Here is a 24,472-nt window from a genome sequence, read left to right on the forward strand (position 1 = left end):
TGGTGATCCATACTCCTTCTAGCCAGTATAGCAACGCCACCTGTGCTGTTAGGTCTATCATTTCTGTAAATATCGTAATTGGGAAATGCTATCCGAACGTTGGGGTTAAGTCTCGTTTCTTGGAGAGCTATGACATCCGGTCTCTTCTCTTCAATCAATTCTTCGAATTCTGATCTGCGGGCTCTCAATCCTTCGACGTTCCAAGAGACGATTATGAGATTGTTCTTTATCGTCGTGTCAGCCATTAAATATTCTTAATAATTTGCTGCATCTTCTTCTCAATCTCTTTCTCCAGATTCTGCATCATCGTGCTGAGGAGGTTTTTCGTGAACCTATCCAGTTCCTCAGTAATTCCAGAAATTCCTCTTCTGGTTTCGGCTTTTTTGACGGTTTTTGCCTTTTCCGTCTTTTTCTCTGGTTTCTTCGTCTCTTTGACTGCTTTGGTTGCAGTTTCCTGGGGTTTCTTCACTTCCGAGTTTGGGGATGGCCTCGGTGTATTTTGTGTTGGCCTCGAGCTGGTCTGGTTCGATCTTGGCGATCTCTTGGTCTTTTTAGTGACCAATTTCCATTCGCTACATCCCTTGTAGCTGGCTGGATGTCCTTGCTCTCCACAGAGAACACAAGAGGCATTTCGCTCCTCGTTCTCCCTGGTAAGCGTACACTCCTTGGAGCTGTGATTACCAGAGCATTTCACGCACCTCCATGGAAAAGTGCACTTACTTTGGGCATGTCCATATCGCTGACAGCGATAACATTGTCCAGGCCCGGTCGTCCTTCTCTTAGGTTCAACAACACAGTTCATGTTGTAGAGCCTTCTCACCTCGAAGATACCCTTATTCTGGGTTTTAACCAGCAATAAGGGCATCGGCCTCTTAGTTATATTTGAGGTCATTCTTATGACCTCAGCATCGACGATCCCTTGATCCTTGAGGTCGTCAAGGATCGTCGGGATATCTGCATCCAGCGGTAGATATCTCACTACCGCATAGATTTTCTTTTCTTCCTCCCGTTGAAGAGTGTAGAACTCCCTATTTATTTTATGAAGGAAGTCCGTCATTCTTCTGTGGTCTTCCGCGGTTTGTGGAACGACCCTAATTCCGTCCTTCACAGTAGTCGCTCTGCTGTAATTTATTCCGTTTCGCATTAACGCGTTGGAAATTGACGTCCATTCGGACGTACCTCTCAGGGTAACTGGGGGGATTTTTTCTTTTCTCTCCACTGGAGTGGTTTTCTCTTGGGCTGGGGTTCCCAAGACTCTTTTCTTGTTTGTATCTTCATTTGACGAGGAGCTATCCTTTCTCACTCTTTTGGTGGGTGGGGAAATTTTGGTTTGAGGGGTTTTGACCACCTCCATCTTCTGTTTCTGAACCGGTAAGTTCACTTCTTGGACATTTTTCAAAATAATATTCTTCTTGAGTGCCTTGGAGTAAGGACTTTCCTTATTTCCCTCCTGCAACTCGAGCCTCTCCCTGAGATTTTTAATCTCAGCAACTAAGCTAGATACGCATCTATCTAACTCATTCACCCTCGCTTTCAAACTTGCGTTCTCCTCTCTCAAAGTATCGTGTTCGGGCACGACATTAGCGATTTCTGGCGCGTCTTCTTCCATTACGGAATCGCAGTCCGAATGGTCAGACATTTTAGAATCTAATTAATAATTACTTTGCTACTCAAAGAAATTGGAAATAAAATTTTTCAAGACAAAAAAGAAAAATGTATCTCATGCATAAAAACAAAACGACTCATCAAAAATTCTCTACGCTATGAGAAAAATCAGAAAGAAAGATACGAAAAATAAGCTCACCTGATGTTTTCTGCAGTACCAACGAGAAAATAAAAAAAATTCTCTGGACACTTAGGATGAACACCAACTTTGAAAACTTTAACGAATTAAAATTCCGATAACAAATATAGAACCTACACAACTTCACAGACGGAATCAAATATTCCGTAGCTTGGTTAGTGGGCACTTTCACCTCCGCTTTCACTTTTACGGCACTGTGACTTTCTCGTCCGCTTTCTCTTTTATAGCACTAGGAGCACTGTAGCACGTCTTCTCCTGTCAAGCGATTGACTCGGAATGTGTTCAATTGAGCAGAATAGACACTTTTTAAATACCATATTATGGACTGATGAATCGTGTTTCAGTCGTCGGGGCGTGGTAAGTAAAATTTAGTGTTAATGTTTGGCTTGGAGTTTATAATAATATAATAATATAAATAATAATTTATTATAATAACCTATTTGGACTCTATTTCTTACCAGAACGAGTTAGTGGAGAAAATTTTTTACAATTGCTAATGGCAGAGCATGCAAATATGTGGGAAAATATTCCAGTAGAATCAATATTAGCGGCTTGGTTTCAACTTGACGGTTGTCCAGCCCACTTTCATAGAAATGTGAGGAACTGGTTGGATAATAATTTTCCAGAAAGATGGATCGGACGTAATGGGCCAGTCAGTTGGCCTCCACGGAGCCCCGATATTACCCCTTTGGACTACTTCGTATGGGGGTTTTTGAAAGAAATCGTATATATGACTCCTGTGAACTCAAGGGAAAAACTTAATGGCCGTATTTAAAATGCTTGCGACGAATTAAGAAATCGAAATTTAACTGCTGCTGTCGGATCTATTAGACGTCGATGTGAATTATGTGTTCAGCAAAATGGGTCATACTTCGAACATCTTCTAAGTTCGTTTTGACTGTTGTTGTTAATTCTAATTTTTTTTTGTTACACGTTTCGTTCACAAAAATAGTTTTATTATTATTATGTACCTACCATATCAAATTTTAGCGATTTCTTCATGCATGAGAATGTGTTTTATTTTTTTACCGGAAACGGTGCCTCGTACAGCAAAAAGTCAAGAGACCGAATTTGCTCCAAATTGAATGAGGATTTGAAAAGTGATTTTTATTGTCGGAAAAACCAGTGGCGTATCCTTTTTTCATCTGAAAATATTCAGTCTCGCTGCAGTACGGACGCCACTGGTAGAATAGAAAAGAAATGATATTATGCAAAAAGTGCTCCTTTACGCTCAAAACCTATGTCTCAAATTTCATAAAAATATTTCAAGCAGTGTGAAAGTTATTAATAAAAAACATTTTTTTTCTATAATTTTAACACCCCGTATCTCGGAGAGGAAACATTTCTCGACATATGTTTATATGACAAACTAGGGCTTATTTTTGATGTAGAATACGTGGTTAAAATTTCTTGGTTACGATCTGGACCACCCTGTATTTGACAGCGTCTGTTTCAAAATAGCGACCACCCCTGTTGGCAGACGCTTACGATTTCAATTCAGTTAGATCCTAGACTAAGCATGGGCAAACTACGGCCCGCGGGCCAGGTCCGGCCCACGTGAAAGTCTAATCCGGCCCGCGTCAAGATTTTGAAACAATCACCAGTATTTTTGTTTTCTAAGTTTGACCGCCTGATAAGGAAAAGCAATGTCACCGAATACCGAGTTTTCTCAAAGCGTAAGTTGCGTAACTGTTTATTATCATCTTAAAATGTTGAAGATTATACATCGAAGACGACAAATTAGCTGGAAACGTATTAGGTGGAAGAAGGACTGATAAATGGGGGCGTCATAGCTGCTGAAGTGAACCAATAAGTCCATGCAGCCTAGTTTTGGGATACATGACTTAGGTTAGAATATAAGCATATGCATACATTCACTTTACACAAATCTAAAGAAGTCACTTTTGAATTAATTGGTGATAAACAACTTCTATGTCATGTATCTCAAAACTAGGCTGCATGGACTTGGTTCACTTCAGCCCTGAATCCCTCAAATAAAAGTCCACCAATTTGTTATTCAAATTGCATAGAGTTGTGCTCGAGGCTCAGCCTTAGTACTGCGTGTGCATCTGGCAGCGGCTGGCATTATTTCTTGTAATCCCCAGAAAAAGCAAAAGTCGCCAAATCTCCTTCGAAGTTCCAACGACTGCATCACAGAACACAAATAGTGATGCATGGAATCCAAAACTTACAACGAACGGCTTGTTGCTGAGCTCCAAACATGAAGGCAGTATTCAAGTGTGATTAATACATGAAAATTTATTCAATTATTCGATTCTGCGTAGTTTGAATCGATTAAGTAACGGTTTCCTTCTAAATGAAAATTTTTGAGCTTTAAGAACGGTATTAATTATTGGATCTAACCTTAAATTTAGTTTAGCAATGTTTGCGCGCAACTTAGCATAGGTGTAGTGTTCTAGTTCTCTCAATTCTAAACTAAATTATTTTGGATTTGCTTGGGAGTCTTGGGACCTCGAGTTATAGCAGTCATCAGCACGGTTACTGAGATGATGATATTATGCTCGTGGTGGTTTGTAACGAATCAAGCATTAAAATTTTCGTTTGGTTCGTTGTCAACGTCTGTGTAATTCGAAGTATTTTTGACCTTTTGATTTTCATTGATGAGAGCAACAAAAATATCACATATTTTTCAAAAATTTCAAGAAACATAAAATTACGTCCTTCAAAGTACCTTTGACTAATATTTTCAACATTACTACTGGAAGGAGGAGCACCAAATATGACGGGCGGAATCTGGTATCGTGGGCATATTTGATGAATAATCATAATATCTCGGGAACAACTGCATATTGTTATGTGAACTGCTGTTTTCCACTATGAAACTATGAATAGTAGCGTAAGCAACCGACTATAAATGTGCCTACAGATTACTCTAACGTGACGTGGACCAATTCATAATGCGCATGATTCAAAAATCTAACATCGGATTTTGCGCGGAAGCGTTCAATGTGGGATCGTGGGAATACACGTGTCAACTTCACGTCTGACTAATTTAACGCTTCCGCAAAAAAATCCTATATTAGATTTTCGAATAATGCGCATTATGTCACGTCAGAGTAATCTGTTGGCACCTTTAGTGACCAGCTTTTAGCATCATCACGGCCAATTTCTACCAAAGTATGGACAATTCTTAGAAGCTCAATCACAGTTTCATTTTTCACATACTCTTTCGTATCCTACCGAACAATAATTAATTTTTGTCATTTTTTTTTTTACTTTTCTAGGATGTTAGTCATGTTTGATGTAAAAATCGAAAAAAAGTTAATCACTTGTAAAAATGTGTATTTTTTTTTTGGCCCGCCTAGGTAATTTTTCATTTTATCTGGCCCTCCCCTCAAAAAGTTTGCCCATGCCTGTCCTAGACCATTTTGACATAACATTCATCTTGGTAACTATTAGAAAGTTCCAATCGATTTTTTCTCATCTTTTCAATTTTTTTTATCCCATAAGGCGACCACTCACGCCCGGCAGACGGGCGGTTTCGAGTTTTCGTAATAAAGTTGAACCAAAGTGCCAAACCAAACCTTTGGTAACTTATGAGGTAGTTGTTTTTGCTGCCAGCTCTAGGACTATTGCGTATTCAGCGCTGGATTTCAAACCATCTCTTCTGAAACTTTATGTGAACGATACCTCATTATTGATTACAGGAGATAAATTTCAATATACAGAAGTTTTCAATTTTTTCCTTAAAAAAATCCAGTTCACTTTCGACAGGGAGAATTCGACAAAAATAGCTTAACTGTTCTAGATGTCCAGGTTATTAGAATGGGTAACGGACTTGTTACAAACTGGTACAATAAACCAATAAATTGCAATCATTGTTTGAATTTCCCTAGTGATCATTGCATGAAGCACAAACTGAACGTTATGAATAGTTTAATCAGAAGAGGCATATCATTAAGCAGAAATAAATTCAAACGTGATAAATGTGATAATCTCATTTTAATTCGAAATAATTACTCCAATTATATAATTAATCGAACCATCAAAAAGTACACAGGGAAAGCAGAAGAGAATCAAATTAAGCCTAAATTTTACAGATTCCCCTTTGTGCTCTGTCTGTGAAATAAAATAAACGAGGTTTTTAAAAATTACACGCTAGTGGCGCCTTTTATAATGAATGTACGACAAAAAAGTTTTTTACTCGAATAAAAGATGAAACTCCTTCCTTATTCATATCCAAACTATTTTATAAGATCCCTTGTTCTATTTGTGATAAATGTTATGTGGGCCAAACTAGGCAATATTTGGGTAGCTCCTTGAGACATCATAAGTATGAATGTAGGTGGTAGGATCATTTTAGACAGCTCTAACTTCACATTGTTTTATTACTGGACACAAGTTTGAATTTGATTATGCAAGAATTTTAGACATTGAACAGAATCGTTATGAACGTTGTTAATACTGCGGTTCAGAGGGGAGATTTGTATTTAAAGTTGACTATTTGTTATTGATTCGCAAATCGTCACTCCATTTAACAAATCTCCCCCACATAGTCATTTTTAGCTTTATTTTTTATTTCTATATCAGATAAATACATCTGAACGTTTATCCAACAGCTGTTGTTCTTGATTTTTGGAAACATTTTTAGCCTTCAAAAAAGAAAGGAAACTACCCTTCGAAACGTCGGCTCAGTTTGGAGTTCGTTAATAAACGAGTCCAAGTACCTCTGATTAGAGTTTATTCTATCCGAAAAAGATCTAGGACTCCCATGCTTCTGCTGCTTGTTTGTGCAATTTTCTGTCAACATTCATGTTCAGAGAATTACGAGGCGATAAACTTCATTTACTGCACTAGTTAGGAATACATTTTAACAATGTATCTTGATGTCGAAAGTACCTATAACAGCCTATGAGAAGTATTAAGTCCATCAGTTATCTGCCATGACATTTCTCAGTATAATATTCAAAGAAGAAATATAAATTCTTTATCCCTGGTTACTTCCAGAAAAACACATTTCTCATAAAGGTTTCTATACCTATACTGTGGTATTGAATTCGATTTTCTGAACTTCAAGCCTTGGATGTTGAAACTCGATAAGGAGACCCTTTTCGTTAAGTGACATGTAAGGGCGGTTTTGTGGTGTCGTTAGGCGCGTGTTCGCCCATGCGTGGCGTGTTACACAGCGGAAGCCGATACTCGACCTGAACCAAATTATTCATATCTTTGCATATTAAACATGGAACACGGGAAACTCCAGCTCAGTCGGAAGAAAGTTTGCATATTTACTACCTCAACTTAGGGAAAGCATCTCCAGCAGCTTGAGCAATTTAATTCTGCTTATTGTTTTCATTTTCAACCTATCTCGCTAATAAACTTACACGTTTGTAGTATGGAGAATCTCCGCTATTCCTGTCATTAAAGACTAAGAAGGCAAATTACAATATTGCAGTCTAACAAGGTATACTTCGATCGATATGAAAATGGAAATTAATTCAGGAAATGGGTTGGAAATTATGATAATGAACACGTTTTTCATTGCTCCTCACAGCTCTGCCTTCAACAATAGCAAAGCTTTCCTTAGAATATTCAACTTTTTTTATTTGCCTTTTATCTGTGATAACTGGAACGCTACTGAAACAAAAGGAGTTGAAGGGTACAGGGAAACAACTATCGATGTCAATTTTCCTTTCAGCTGAGAAAAACGCGTTTTCAACTTCAAAATCCTTTCATATCATTTGAAATATGACAAATTGAATATTATTGTTCTTGGAATGATCATTATTGATATTATTATTGTGATATACTGATCTCGGATCTCGGAATTAAGAATTATATAGTTACAATAATAACGCTTTATTCCAAATCCATAATACAACTGACTGCGGCTGTTCGAGAGGGAAATGGACATATGTTTCCCCCAGATTTCCCGTTCATTACAATTATACATTAGGGTAAATCTTTGGAAGTGATTCTATCGTATGACTGAACTAGTTTCAAGCCTGCTTTAATATACCATAAGATACTACTCTTCATTCTGAATCGAATTGTGTGTCTAACTCATTTTCGGACAAATTATGACATTGATGTTTTTTTCCCTGTACCCTTCAGTTGAAAGTAGTCCGTTTATTTTTGGATCTGCTACTCTTCTATATCTTTTGAAATCCTTATTTCGAGCATTCTAAACTTACTCACTCAACTATCCAATAATGTAGGTCTATCAGGTTAGACCAGAAGTTGTGGCTTTTCGCGAAGTTCTGGCCAGTGCTGATATTAAAATTGAAAAATATTCGATAGTAGTGAAAAATTTTAAAATCTAATTTTCCTGGCCAACATATGTGCAGCATTTTTCATCGATATTTCGAAAATAGTAAATCCTAGCGAAATGCTGGCGAATGCTGAAGAAAAAATTGAAAAATTTCTTATGGGCGGGATAAAACTGAGAATTGAATTTTTCGGGCCAACTTATATGTAGCCCAGGAAAGCCAGCATTTTCCATCCATATTTTGAAAAATGTCAATGCTAGCTAAGTAGTGTCAAGTGCTGAAGAAAACTGAAAAATCTCATATGGGTTTAGAAAAATTGGAAATTGAGTTTTCTTGGTCACCTTATGTGCACCACGTAAAAGTCAGCATTTTTTTCATCGACATCTAGCTATGTGCGGGCGAATGACCAGTACCACTAAAAAAATGGGTGATTAAATTTGCCGGGGCACTTTTAATACTGAACAGTTTTCTCCAATGACATAAAAACTTCTTTTTTCTAAGACTATAACAAAATACCTTCATTGTATATTCAATGATTATTTCTAAAAATAGCACATTGCATATTGTCACACTCCTTTTCATTATGCACTAGTTGCTTTGCTATATTCTCTCTCCATCGCGCCGAAAATCTTGTGTTGTCGTCGTTATAAATCCCTTCAATACTGTTATTAATAATATTCCAAATGTTACATATTCATAATGGTGCTTTAAATATAAGCAAGAAAATTTTTCTAATTCTTGAATTTAGGTAGTTACCTACATATATATGTATCCTTGGATTATTATATGCCGCTTAACTCAAGTGTGAACTCAACAGTTTATCAGTTATTCGCATTCTTATGACAAAAGTAAAATCAAAGAGGATTATTTTTCTGATATTTCGACAGAGGAGGTTTTTTTCCAAAGAAATCATTTCCGATGTCGACGAATATGTATTATTAAAACTCTGCTTATTGACTGAACTGGGGCATCCACATTGTTCATGATAAGATCATCAAGTTGGACAAATCGAATTCATCACAAGTCAATATTTTGAAATTGCAATTTCATTTTTGATTTTTCACTCGTGAAATGGAGGAAATTTTTCTTAGAAGAACCCCTTATTGAATGAAAACAAACTTTAAGTGGCATGGGGCAGATTTAAAATACGAGAACAATGGAATTTCGAACTGCGTGAGATGTCCAAGAACTTCCGGAAATCATAGAAATGGTCTTAAATTAGGTAGGTGTTTTTTTATAACATTTCCTACGGTTCACGGATATCACACACTTCTCACATAATTTATCGAATGTATGATATTTTCACTTTAAGGCGTAGGTCTCACTTAAGAAACCCTCTTCTGTTATGTAGAATTGACAGCAAGAATGAAAAATATTTCGATTTGAAAAGCTTGAGTACAGATGAATTTTAAATATTCCACCCTGATGATCTTTTCAACAACATTCGGTACAAGCAAGCAGTGTTATCATACTACCATGCTAATATTTACCTTTATCACCACTTTTTTCATGAGGAATCCAACATAAATCGTTCTGTTTTTTCCAAGTAAAGCATATTTTTGGAAAAGTAAGGCAATGAACAATTGAACGATGCAATACTATAGCAATATACTTATACAGGAAGTTTCATTTGAAGTGGGAAAGTAATATCCACTTACTACACTGCCAGAAGCAGTAAATCGTCACAAATATCTGAAGAAATAAGATTCTCCTAGCTCATATCTCATATCATCGTCATTTCTATCGTTAGAATATTTTCCCGTGAACTTATGCTATGGTCAATCCCACATAGTACACTATACAGGACGAGTCTTTGAGTCGTACGTACCCTTCAAGATTTGACAATTCTGAGAGAGTTCATAGTTCAATAATACATTTTTCAAATACTAATTTGGTGAGTGTTTATGATTCAGAATGATGAATAACCGAATGGGAGGCTGAATAATCAGATTTTTGGAAGGTGGCATTGAAAATTATAACTGAATAAATTGAAAACAGGACTATAATCCCAAAAGTGAACCTGAAATATGATTTCGTACATTAGTTTCTCTTTTGAAACAAGTGTGCAGTGCGAAGTGAAAATTGAATTTGATTGAAAAAATTTTGAATTCTGAAAACAAAAATTTTTCAACTGATCCAGAAGATGTAGATTTCGATATTCGAAAAAAAATCTCAATATTTTGTGTTCTGTCCTGATAATCTGTAAATTTCGTGTGTCACCCCGAAGGGCTATCGGGAGTAAACGTGACCACAAATTTCCATCAAATCGTACCACTCGTTCTCAAGTCATGTATGTATACGAAAGTAGCAACTTTCCTAGACCTAGATCACCATAATTCACCATAGTCAACCCCTTGTGAAACACACTGTAGACACTATAAGAGAAATCGTTTGCGGTCATATGTCTATGAGACTTTTTTTCTTAAAATTACTCAAAGTATCTCCTCTTTTCGTTTACACCCGCAATTTAGGAACACCCTGTGCAGTTTTTGATGCAACTACTCAACATGATTTCGAACATTCGGGCAACTAGGGATGAATATTAGAAAATAATTCTTGAGCTGCTAAATATCTCGAAAACTACTTATTTATATTTTATACTCGTTGGTGAAAGGACGCACCGAGTTAACTTAATTTTTCACGAAGAAACTGAGAAAGCAATATAGGTTGCCATTTGAAAAGCCAAGTTAGTAATTGCTCAGAGAAAATGAAAAACCTAATATTGTCATCCATATAATAATATATGAATAACAATACTATTTTTGAAAATCAGATTTCTATAAACTTTTTTGTTAGAGATATGGAGCACCATGCAACTAATAACTCTGCTTTCTTGGATCTTAACTCTCATTATATTGAAAACTTATCATTTTACTCATTCACAAATTCCTTCATTATATGGAAACAGAAAATACATACTTACCTGCCATAATATCTAATTATCACCCTTGATTCAAACTTCACAAATAAGTACCTACAACAATTTGCCGGGTGGGCCATCCATAACTTTCCACCCCGAATTTTGAGCTTTGGGATGGAATAACGAAAAAACGCTCGGACAGGTCAAATTTTGTTGAAAGGGGGACAAAGAAGAGTGTTGAAATGAGTTTGATATAACTACCCCTCTAGCTGCAACTGCCCCCTAACTGCTCTCATTTTTGAATAGGGAAAAGGGGTCGAGCAGCACCTTGTTGGAAAGGCAATGCAATTTCCTACATGATTGTATATTTTTTTTGATCGCTTTATTATTATACAGAGTGACTCAGTATTCCGTCAATAACTTTCACACGCCGAATTTTGATTTTTGAGATGGAAAAAACGCTCGGACGGTTCGAAAAATTGATTCGATATCACTATCCCTCTAGCCGCTAGCCTAACAGCCAATTACCTCTTCAACAAGCTACTAGACCTATTATTTCTATTCAAAAATAATTGTTTTAAGTGGTAGCGGCTAGAGGGGTAGTGATATCGAATTAATTTTTTGACCCGTCCGAGCGTTTTTTCCATCTCAAAGATCCAAATTCGGCGTGTGAAAGTTATGGATGGAATACTGAGTCACTCTGTATAATAATAAAGCGATGAAAAAAAAAATACATTCATGCAGGAAATTGAATTGCCTTTCCAACAAGGTGCTGCTCGACCCCTTTTCACTATTCAAAAATGAGAGCTGTTAGGGGTTGCAGCTAGAGGGGTAGTTATATCAAACTCATTTTAACATCCTTCTTTGTCCCCCTCTCAACAAAATTTGACCTGTCCGAGCGTTTGTTCGTTATTCCATCCCAAAGCTCAAAATTCAGGGTAGAAAGTTATGGATGGCCCACCCTGTATATTTCGATTTTTATTAGGGTTATGTTCATAAACGAAGGAAAGCGAGAGAGTAGGTGACCCGACAAATACGTGGTAAGCATATCCATGAAACTAAGTGGGTAGGTAGGTGACCAAATAAACACAGTGCGCATATCCCAGGAAGTGGAAGAAAGATAATGACCATATCACTGGAGCATGCCCATGAAACAGTCGCACGAGTTGCATTTGGCTTGCATTCAGCGAACAAATAAATACCTTCGAATCTGGTAGTGAGCCTATATTCACTTACCACTACCTTTCTATTAAGTGTTCCAATTTCGGTAATTTTCTGACGACTGAATAGAATTCCAATAAAAAAAATTTCAATTCACGAGAATTTAGCAAATATTTACTTCTTATGGATGCAAATGATTCGTATTCGATTTTACACTATTTTGAAATCTCCATGAAATACGTATATTTCCTTGAAATTCTCCACACTCAGGATATTTTGTTTCTCAAAGAGTTTCCATGAAATAAAAATTCATCGTATCGCGATCAATAGAGGACTCTCGTTTTTTTCTTAAATAATGTCTAATTTTTGCCTTCTATATTAGTATTTTTAAGGAATGATGTTTCATCACATGAATTTGATTCTTTTATGAGTGTGGTGCATAGAAACTGCATTGCTATTTTCATGAGATGTTTCATTATATATCAATATTTGTATTATTATTATTATATATTTTTAATTTATTCTGGAACACCTGTACTTTTTCCAATCGGACGTGGCATTCACTCAAGAAATAGAAAAGTTGTGGAAAATCATCATTCTAAGTGGTATGTGGAAAAAATGGGGATAGCTCAGTACAAACGATACTCAGTATTAAACTTGAGTTCATTTACCCATATATTTAACTCACTTGTTATTTATTTTATACTCACTTAATTATTCCTTCGGTATGAATATTCCATACTTAAACCGCGCTTTCGACTAATGTTTTCATATCAAATTAGAACATCGAACAATAATCCTGATTATTCTTCATATCAACCGATTCTCGGAGCGGTTTTCCATTATGAACACACTCGAGATCTGCAAATTTCCAATTTTTATGGATATATTTCCTGACTCCTTCACTTTGCAGATTGTTCTACAGCTCTTACCCGCACAAAGCAGTAATTTACCTACTTCAGGATTTTGAAGAAACATGCTGATCTTTCTGTTATAATATAATATAAGTATTTCTGGAGAATGGTATCGTAAATTTTTACACTTCTTGTTTGGAACTTTTCCCTCGGCATCAACTAAAATGGGCTGGTTTTTTGCCCATACATAGATTTTCCAAAAAACATCAATAGTCATTTTTCCATTTTTATTGAAGATTTTCTTTCGAGTTTTTATTCAGGATTTGTCAGCCAGACTCATCTCACATTTTACTTTTTTTTCCGGATTTTGATGAACTCCGGTTTTTATGTGTGACAAACAGTTGTCGCGGTAAATTCAATACTCAATTTTTCCAGTGCTACACTGTAGATTTTTAGAATCTACAATTTTCGAAATATCGATGAAAAATGCTGGCTTTTCCAGCCTGCACATAAGTTGGCCCGGAAAATTTGATTTCAAAATTTAAAATGTTTTTTTCGAAATGGCTAACTTGATAAACCTCAATAATATTCGCGTTACAGCTGTGCTAGAGAGTACTCTCTCCAACACTCATCTGTTTCAACGTACGTAAATAAATTATCTCTTCTAATTTTGACATATAAAGCCCGTTTGTAACAGCCGAGAATTCTCTACAAAATTTGGCAAGAATACGGCAGACGTTATTTTGTATGCAACTGAATTCTACCGAAAGTACGCATGTAACTGCAGATAATTCACGACGCATGAATTCACCAGTACATTCTCTAGAGAATTCTCGGCTGTAACAAAAGGGCTTAAAGTGCCACTTTTCAGCTCATTGACGTTTTGAAACGTTTTACTTTTCGCAACCAGTTACGCAAAGTAAAATATTTCGCAACCTATGATGAAACGATGCTTGCTTTCATAGTAACGGAGTGAGAATTTGAATAATTTCCGTCACTAGACGATTTTAAAGGAATCTCCTAGAGAGCTTTTAATTTAAATTCACAGAAACATCCCTTTCAAAATCAGAAAAAATATTGTGTGAAACACTATTTTTCGTATTGCGCGTTCTTTCGTGATATGAGAAATACGCTCATTAGTAAAAATGATGCTTTTGCCAACTGGTCGCACAAATAACTATTATTCATAATATTCAGTGAATAATTCTTTTCCCAACTGGTTGCGCAAATAACTATTATTCATTATATTCAGTGAATAATTCTCTTGCCGAAATTGTTTACATTAATAAAATTGTCCGTCGGACAACTATAAAATAAAATCATGGACCAGCCTACAGCGAAAACGATGAATATGAGCAATTCTTGGCAAACAGTTAAAAAACGAAAACGCTTATGCCTTTCTCCTGAGATTCTCGAAAATCCAACTATCAGCACAGAAAATAGATTGCAGTATCTCAACAATGAATCCAACAATACAAATACCACACAAACATCTGAAAGAATCTTCAAACCAACACCAATTTTTATACATGGTGACACAAAGTGAGAAACATCATGAATATAAGAGATAAAATATGGATACCTATTTACAAATTAGAATTCATCTCGAACATAAAAATAACTATATAACCACCAAGGAAAAAGCTAGAAATTATATGATGTACTCGATGCCAAGAGTATGGACATTCAAGAAGTTACTGTTACACACCGAATTTCGTGTAGTTATCTCCAAAAACAAATGAGTTATGGAGAAAAAATGATAATTTTGATTATCGGTTTTTTCGGGATATCTCAGGAACCATCAGAGATATTTGGGAACATTTTACACTCACCCACTCATCCTTGAATAACGCAACTTTTTCGTAATTTAAGCTACCCTGTTGTATTTGTAACGGTTTTCGATATCACTGTAGTTCCCCTTTAAATAGTTCTAACCCTGTACAACAGAAAAGATCCAAAAATCAGCTTGGTAAAGCACACCACCTACGAAAAGAAAAAATAACTTCGAAACAGAAGTACCTCTGCAAATCAGAGGATTAACCGACAAAAGGAGAGCGAGAAATAGATGGCAAAGATCACGTAATCCTATTGACGAGACAAAATTCAATCGACTTACCAGAAAACTGCTTAAAATACTTGAGGAACATTTCAACTCAAAATTCCAGAATCATCTTCAACAGATCGATGATAATAACGACCACAACATCTCGAAAGCCTCAAAGTAGCCGAAGAGTCCCATAACAAGACAACCTTCTATTAAAACACGCAACAATGGGAAAAATCAGATGAGGAAAATGTGAACACCTTTGTCACTCATCTTTATCAAGTTTTCTCCCCAAATCATCCACAACCGAGCAATAGTGAAGAAGAACTCATTTAGCCCAAAAATTATGTGAAATCATTAGACCCATAATGCCCGATTGTTTAGTTCGGGATTAAAGTTGATCCTCAATTAATTTTGACATTTCTGTTAAATTCTGTCAGGTTAATCTAGAATTAACTTAAATCTCGACTTAATCTTGAAATGTACAACCGGGCCTTAGTCTCTTACCAGTCATCGGAAAACTTTTCTAGAAACTACTATTGAAACGACTGAAAAGCCATATAAACTTTCAAGACATAATATCAAACCATCAACATAAATTTAGACAAAACCACCCAACATCTTACCAAATTCATTGCACAGTTAACAAAATTTCCACCAGTATTGAAGAAATCTAATTCTGTTCAGCTGTCTTTCTGGACTAGTCCCAGGCTTTCGCTAAGGTATGGCATGAAGGTCTCCTGTATGAATTGAAAAAACGACTTTAACGACGAAAAACAAGTAAGCCATTCATCTGAAAACTAGGCTACATGGACTTGATTCACTTCAGCTCTGAACCCCTCATGTGTGGTTAGGAATTATTTCGCTTTTCAGGAGCCGATGATCTTATCACTTTTTTTTTTTCATTTCAGGACGTCCAGATCAAGTTCACAATTGCACAGTTACGAATATTTCGATGACTTCGTTTTCTGTGAAATGCTCGGAAGGTTTTAACGGTGGATTGCCACAATCATTCTATCTAGAGGTGAGTTCCACAATTATTATAATTAATTACTTTGAATTAAAAACAAGGCACTTAATCGAATTCTCCAAGCAATAAAAAGAAAGAACCATAAATTATAGTTACAGAAAACAAACTCTGATATCAAATCGAACTAAAAAAAAGTCGATCATGAAGAGTTACAAACAGTCTGAATATAAATGATACTTAATTTGGAAGAAGAACGAAATGAAATCCAAGTTATTAGCGAAAAACAAGTCGAATGATGCATTATGCATTTTTCATTTTTTCTTTTTTCTTCATTTCTAAATCGGCCTAATTCGAATTGATTTCTCACAAATCTTATTTGCACTGAATTGTAACTATTCACTTTCAATTTTATTCTTAATTGTGTTTGATAACAAAACGCGTTTGTTTTGTTTTCTTAAACTATGATAATTTATTTGTTGGGTTTTTAGTTTTGAAACGATTTAAAAAGTGAGAAATCATAATTCATTAGGGTCCAAATGATAACTGAAAGAAATGTTAATGAATCTCCACTTCTACTTATCTACGCATAACTATGGAATGGAACTTTTTCGTCAACTTTGAGCATTCACTTCTTTCAGTTGAATGGAATATAGTGACATACGAGCTTCAAAAGAATCAAAACCGAGAATCCAATAGAAGTCGAAATTACAGACAGACAATCTTAATTTAAATTCAAAGTTTTGATGAAAGATTACATAAAAAATTAACTTATTTCATAGCTCGAACCTTGGGTTTTTTTTTCGTGAAGGCTCATTTACAAGGGGAAAGTTTCTCGCCTTCAATATACGATAATCGAATATGATATTAAAACTTTGAGTCACGTAAACAGAACGTCAACTACAGCACTCGAATTTCCAGAATCGAGTCGAATATTGAAATCTATACAAAATTTTACATTAGGAGTATTCAACTTTGTCATCAGTTATTTTTGCAAAAATAATTATACTGATATGGTACGAGTATATTAATTGCTTAATTATTGCTTCAGCTTTTCTAAAGCCCGTTTGCAACAGCCGAGAATTCTCTAGAGAATTTACTCGAGAATTCATGCGCCGTGAATTCTTTACCGTTACATATGCAATTTCGGTAGAATTCACTGTTCAGTTGCATACAAAATAATCTCTGCCGTTTTCTTGTCAAAATTTGGTACAGAATTCTCCAGAGAAGTCTAGGATGTTACAAACGGGCTTTAGATAATAACTGAGTACGTAACACAAGCTCACGACAATTGCACGACCCCCGACTCCCCGTTTTCATTTTTCTCCCTACCAGAGACTGTCTCTGACCCTGCCTTATCGAATAGAGGGAGTAGTAGTATCCACAAAATCATGGAAATAGCAACGCGATACGAAAGTATCGTCCAGTTGTTTTCCGGTGTGAAAGTTTCTATTATATCAGTGTGACTCGGGACATTGGATAAGAACCCGACGGCAAGAATCCGTTGTGAAAGGAGTCTTACTTTGGGTATTGACCTGAAGTGGAAAAATCATCGTACAAAATATTGTTTGAACTTATCCATATCGAGAACTCGCAAATATTCAGATATCTTTTCGTAGTAGAAGGCGTTTATGAGCCTTCATAATTAACACTTCCATAGTAAAACGCTAGTTGAGATACAATTAGACTACATAATTCAAGCAAGATAATGAGCAGGAAATCAAAACACTTCGCAACAAAATGAAATCGAAAAGAATAAATGATTAATAATTCGCATCAAAGTACTAATTAGCATGTAACGAAATATAGAAAATATCGATCCTGTCCCTCCTATAACCGCGCCTCGAGGTAGCCGTCAAGTAAACTATTTAATTTACATTTGTTAACTTGCCATTTTCAATTTGCTTATCATTTACGACCACAATCTGATGTATATCTGATCATAGGATTGGCCAGTTCCTTTTTCTTCATTGATGCTCTAATGAGGAAAAAATATCTTTTGAATTTGAGATTCGATGAAAAAAAGTTTCAAATAAAAGTCACTATGTACTTTTTTCAAAAAGCCAAGGTTGAAACAAGATATATTCATTTTCTTTCCCCCTTGATACCCAACCACTTTCATCTGAATTTTTTTTCTAAAGTAAGTTTTAAGATGATTTACTGTCTCGAGGCGAATGCTGCACTCTGTATATGTGATTATTGAAGTGAGAGACCGAAAATTCTTAAGTCGTGAATGTTAGGTTGCCTCAGTTCAGTTTATCAGGCGTTTTTTGCCCAATTGCTGATTATACCCGCAGAAAACAAATTCTTCGACTGTCAATTACCAAAGGATAATTCATCGTCGTACGATCCGATATGTTTTTATGAAACAAAGTAATCCTCTAATATATCGTCGCAGTTATCCCACCAATTTTCATATATATTATTGTGAAAGTAAACCAAAGTGATATTGAGCAACTGTGAGTGGAGTGCCTTGTAATGTTTCCAACAAATGGAAAATCGAACGCCTGGTATGGTATGGTCCGTATATTCACATTCGGTTACCGAGAGTTACCGGGACAGTGGTTAGTACGGTTACTGTGGTGACATATATATTGCATCGACATGTCAGGAATTCGACATATTATACGGACCGCCCACTTACTAACCCAAAAACCCTTTTTTTTTGGTGTAGCAGGGGGAAAATCTGCAAGTCAGACGAACCACCCTCTCCTGAGTGGAAACAAGTGTGGGGATTCTCACTCTCACTCTCCCGAGCTCGAGACCCACTAAAAACCCTTAACTGCTTCTTGAATATTGGCTCCGGGGACTTGCCTATAAACCGTTTTCTTCACACTATCGTGCTGGGATTTATGTGTTTATCGTCTTTTGTATAACACTTTATTGAATTAATCAATAAGTTTCAGTTCTTATTTTAATATCTTTTTAATTGATCTCTTGGTCTCCTTCGGTAAATTCGCATTCTCCTTTTGTCTTCCTCTGGGACGTAGTCCACTAGTCTCCTGAGTTCTTGATTCTGTTTATGAATTCCGTTATGGTTTCCCATTTAAGGTCTCTATAAATCTGTCTATTCCTGACAAACCAAGATGCATCTATTGCACATCGTATCAGCTTGTTTTCAGTGGCCTGAATTCTTTTCATATGGATCTTTGCCGCGAAACCCCAGGCAACTGATCCATAAGTCAGTTGAGGCCTAGCAACGGCTTTGATTATCTTCAATTTTGTCTCTTCCGACATGTGGCTTCTTCTTCCTATCAGAGGGTAGAGTCTATTCATCGCAGCTTTCGTTCTGTCGATTGCTTGTTTGATATGACTTTTCCAGGTAAGTCCTTTGTCAAGCGTTATTCCTAAATATTTGGCTTCATTTTTCCAGTCGATTTCTTCTCCGTCAACTTCTAGATTCGTCGTGGACCGCAGTCTTCTGTTCTGCAGTAATATTGCTTGGCTCTTTTGTCCATTGAGCTTGATTTTCCATTTTATGCACCAGTCATTTGTTTCGTCAATCGTTTCTTGTAGAACACGTTCTATTACTTCTGGGTTACGGCGTCGAGTTGCTATGCCTGTGTCGTCAGCATATAACGTTAGCATGGTTCTTGGATTCTTCGGAATATCGTGAATGTATATGTTGTACAGAAGTGGCCCAAGTACTGACCCTTGGGGTACTCCAGCCTGTATATTTTTTTGTTGTGGAGCATTTTCCTTCCACTTTTACGTAAAATTTTCTATTTTTGAGATAATTCCTGATCAACTTGCATATTTTGATCGAATATCCAGCACATCCCATCTTATATATTAATCCTTCATGCCATACTCTGTCGAACCAAAGAAAATCAAGTGTATATACGGACTTTACCCAAGGTGGCACGAAAATTGTACAGAAAGAAGGTTTCCCTTTCCTGTTGGACCCCTTTGTGCTACCAGACCATTGGAGATTCGTCTAGGTTTCTTCTTCAGCCAGTTTTCCACTACTCACAATAATAACCATCATAAATTGATCCCAAACCCTTTGCGAACCAATTACCCTGGGCTTTAAATGTCACTTACAGTAGTGACAAGAGGTGTTCAGAGGATGAACAATTTTTACGAAAAAAAATAATGCTGCAATCTCATTCAGATAGATTTCAAACCAACGTGGGGTATCAACTCAAAAGATCAGGGGAAACATTTTCATCATAATTCAATGGACTTCGAACAATAACACGAAAATATGATAGGGGACTAAGGCTCGTTTTATGCAGCATTACTTAGGACAAATAGCTAAGAAAGGAACCAATTTGGTGGACAGATGGCGATCTTGTGAACGCCATATGCCAATAAGATTGTTTCTTTCTTGGTCTTAGTTCTCAGTAAAGCTGCATGAACCCTCCCTAAATTTGATGCTTGATGAGAGAAAGTACTCATAAAAATGGAAGAAAAAGTAACAAGGTTCACCCGCACCCGCTCTAGGACTAATATATCTCTAAGAACGCTACAGTGGGTTAATTTGAAAAAGTACTTCCTACTTTCCTACTAGACCCACATGCAGAATCAGAAAAAATGCGAAAAGAGGTAAACTTTGGTTTGTAGTGGGACATATTATACGGTTGGTTCCAATCAATTTGTATCAACACCTGAAATCTTAAATGGGTAGTTGAGTGACACCTTGTTGGAAAGGTAAATCAATTGATTTTTCAAAAATGCCTCACACTTACCCTTTTTTGTCAGTACTCCCAAAAAATCAATATATATATATAAGAGGTTATATCTGTCTGGATAATAATATAAAGTTTGGTTTCTCTGTAATACAAAATTTATTAGTTATTATTTACATTATTTGTACAAATTACAAAATTACCTGTAATACAAAAGAAACAACAATTACAGTTTATTATTATCCGTTCACTCGTCTATTTCTCTCTCGACTGACATTCTCGTGACGTTGTCACAGAATCTCCAAGTCACACGCCATGCTCGATCTAGAAAAGTTTATTGAAAGAATTTGAATGAAGAATTCTTTACATCTCCCCTCCTGAAGGTGTTGTTTATTTTGGAAGTAATTTCGTTATATGGAATAATCCAGTTTCTTCATTTCTTTTTCCAGTTTTGATTTTAAATATTGTATTTGATATCTTCTCTGTTATTTCAAATGGTCCAATCCTAAGTTCATCCAGTTTTTTTCTATTTAATCTGTTGCCGTTTTCTATGTATACTAAATCACCTGTGTTGAATTCGTTATCTTTTCTGTTATATTCATGTGATTTTATGGTGTTTTGTAAGGCTAGTTTTCTATCCTTTTTCCAGTCTTCTGCACTAATAGATTCCTTCAATTCTTCAGGTAGCAAACTTGTGATAGTCCCATTTAGTAAATATTGAGGTGTAAAACCTGTTACCGAATGTTCTGTTATGTTATATTTATCAACACATTCTCTTGCTATTGTTGTCCAAGCTTTCTTTTCTCCAGATTCATTAATTTTACATCTTATTTTATTAACTATTGTCTGATTCAGTCTTTCATTCAGACCGTTTGAAAATGGTGCATTTAAGGCTGTATAAATAAGTCTGATGTTTTGTTCTTTTAAATAATTTTTGAATTCTTTGGAATTTATTCCTGGATATTGATCGGTTAATATTGTATCTATCTTGCCAATTTCTAATGTATTTCGGACTATTTTTATAAAATCATTTGCAGTTTGTGTTTTTGATGTTACTATGAATGCGTATCTTGTATAGTGATCCACCAAAAGGTGGAGATATCTTTTTGTTGATCTTTGACCACCAAATCCACCTATGGTATCAATCGACACTATCTCGAATGGCCTCGATGCTGGTCCTAATTGAGACATTAATCCATACTTTGCTTGTCCTCTAGATTTATTTCTTTTACAAATATCACATGCCTTGCAAATTTTTTTTATGTTTTCTATTAACCTTTCTGAAGTATAGTATGGACATATTTTACCAATCATTTGATTTATTCCAATATGACACCAATCTCTATGTATATTCTTTATTAATTCAACACTCAATTTCTCTGATAATATTATCTTTTTTTTATTTTTAGTTGTTTTATAAACTATACCATGTTCATCTATTGTTTTCCTCTTAAGTTCTTTTAGTGTGATATTTTCGTCTTGATCCCTTTTTATTTCTTGAATAGTGATTGTATTTACTATCTTTAACGCTTCTTGAGTGTTATCTATGGCTTCTAATACCGGGTTTCTGCTAAGACAGTCTGCTTCAGTGTTGAATTTCCCTGGTATGTATGTGATACTGAAATCAAATTGGGATAGATATAATGTTAGGTCACCTAACTCTTCGTCTGTTCTTGCTTTTATGTTTAGGTTCTCAAGAGGTTTATGATCTGAGTAAACCTCAAACCTTCTTCCAATTAACCAGTGCTCCCAATATTTTACTGCTTCCTTTATTGCCAGGCATTCTAAATATATAGCTTTTTTTCTTTTTTGAGTTTCATTAAGTTTCTTTGAAAAATATGCTACTGGTTTTTCTTTTCCATTTCTTTGTGTCTGTTTCAATATTGCACCCATACCATCTATTGAAGCATCTGTGTATATTTTAATTGGTAGATCTTTGTCAAATATCTCCAGCACTGGTTGATCACACAGTAGTTTTTTTATTTCTACAAATGATTTTTCGCAATCTTCTGACCAATAAAATTTTTTCTTAATAATCTATGTAGTGGATCAAGTATTGTTGAGATATTTGGTATGTATTCACGATAGAAGTTAATTTTACCTAAAAATTGTCTGATGCTCTTTTGCGTTTTCGGAGTTGGAAAATTGTGTATTGAAACTAAATTGTTTTTAATTGGTCTTACTGTATTATTTTCTCTTATGTGTCCGAGATATTCAATTGATTTAGAAGCAAACTTGCATTTTTTAAATTTCAATCTGAATCCTTCTTTCAGAATGGCTTCTAAAACTTGTTTTACATGTCTGATGTGCTCTTCGAAAGACTCTGAAAATATTAACAAATCATCTATATAATTTTCCGTGAAATTTTTCAGATTATGTTTTCTCAAAATACTTGATAAAATTCTTTGGAAGGTTGCTGGCGCTGTTTTTAAACCGAATGGTAAACAAGTCCATTGATAATGTCCTTCTTGAGTTATGAAGCCTGTTTTATTTCTATCTTCTATCCTTAGTGGTATCGACCAAAATGCTGAATTGATATCCAGTGATGTGAAATATTTACAATTTCTAGCTTTAATTATCAGGTCATCAATTAGTGGGAAAGGTTGCGCCTGGGGTGTCACAATTCTATTTAAATCTCTAAAATCAATGCATAGTCTAGTCTTTCCTTCTCCTTTTTTTAATGCCAGAGTCACTGGTGCAGCAAATGGGCTATATGATTCTTCAATTAAATTTTTTTCTAATAATTTTGCCACTTGCTGTTCTATTTCTTTTTTGTCTTCAATTGTACACCTGTATGGTCTCTTACTACAAAATTTGTTAACTAAAAGATCAATTCTTGCTTCATAATCTTTTACAGTTCCTATATCGTATTTGTCTTTGGCAAAAATCGTTTTATATTCTTCTATCAGATGTTTTATTTTGGATTTCTTTTCATCATCTAAATGCTCTATATCTATTTCAAAATATATCTCCTCAGTATGCTCATTAAAATTTATTTCTACTATATCTTCACTTTGGCTTATAACAAGATTTTCATCCTGCCTTAATCTGAATTCTTTTATAATATCAAGACCTATTAAAAAGTCATGAAAATTTTCATTTTCTACAATGAAAACATCTACTTCTTTTTCAATATTAAAAATTTTTAATTTAATTTTTGTTAATCCCATTGTAGTTGACACACCACTAATTGTTTTCAATCGTATTTTGTTTTTATCTGTATTGTTTTTATTTATAATTTTAACTAATCTTTTGTTAATCAACGAAACTTGTGATCCTGAGTCATAGACCCCTTCAATTTTTATTTTATCTTCTAATAATATGTTTAGTTGAATTAGTGGTGTGTTTATTCGTTTTTTGGTTCATTATAAAGTTCCACATCTAAAATGGAATTGTTATTTACCTTTGTTGTTGTGTTGCTTTTTTCTCCATGCTTTCCCTCCTTTTTAAACCAACATTTTTCATTGGGATGGTATCTCCCGCTTTTACCCAAATCTTCACATGTGCTACATGGTTTCTTTTCGTCATACTTTTTCTGAAAATGTGATGTAGATGGTTTTTGAGAATTTTTCTTGTTTACCAGACATTCGAGTTGTCTCAATTCATTGAATAGATCTGATGTTTCCTTTAGTTCAGCCTTATTGATTTTATTCAAAATATATTCTGGTAATCCTGCTGCTATTAATTCTATGAGTGACTTTGTGTCCATATCTTTGTTGAAATCTATTAGAAGTTTCTCTTTTTTCAAAGCATAATCAGATAACGAACCTTCTCGATATTTAAATGATATTGCATAAGTTATATTTGTCCATCCATTATCTAGAAAACATTCTAAAAATCTCCTTTTCCATTCAACCCAACCAGCTTCTACTGTTAATCTTATGAGTGTGGAAGAGTGCCAATTCAAACTTGGCTTATCAAGAA

The 24,472-nt window shown here is 35.3% G+C and overlaps 1 protein-coding gene across 2 annotated transcripts in view; it reads left to right on the forward strand.

Moving 5' to 3' along the window:
* LOC123306460 (nephrin-like) overlaps nt 1-24,472 on the forward strand; it is a 907,827-nt gene that overhangs the window by 754,107 nt on the left and 129,248 nt on the right. For both annotated transcript variants that reach the window (XM_044888477.1, XM_044888478.1), the window contains one exon: nt 15,862-15,974. In XM_044888477.1, the coding sequence (XP_044744412.1) occupies nt 15,862-15,974 (113 nt within the window). The remainder of the gene's footprint in view (nt 1-15,861; nt 15,975-24,472) is intronic.

The sequence above is a fragment of the Coccinella septempunctata genome, chromosome 2 (genome assembly GCF_907165205.1).
Source record: "Coccinella septempunctata chromosome 2, icCocSept1.1, whole genome shotgun sequence".
In the NCBI taxonomy this organism is placed as follows: domain Eukaryota; kingdom Metazoa; phylum Arthropoda; class Insecta; order Coleoptera; family Coccinellidae; genus Coccinella; species Coccinella septempunctata.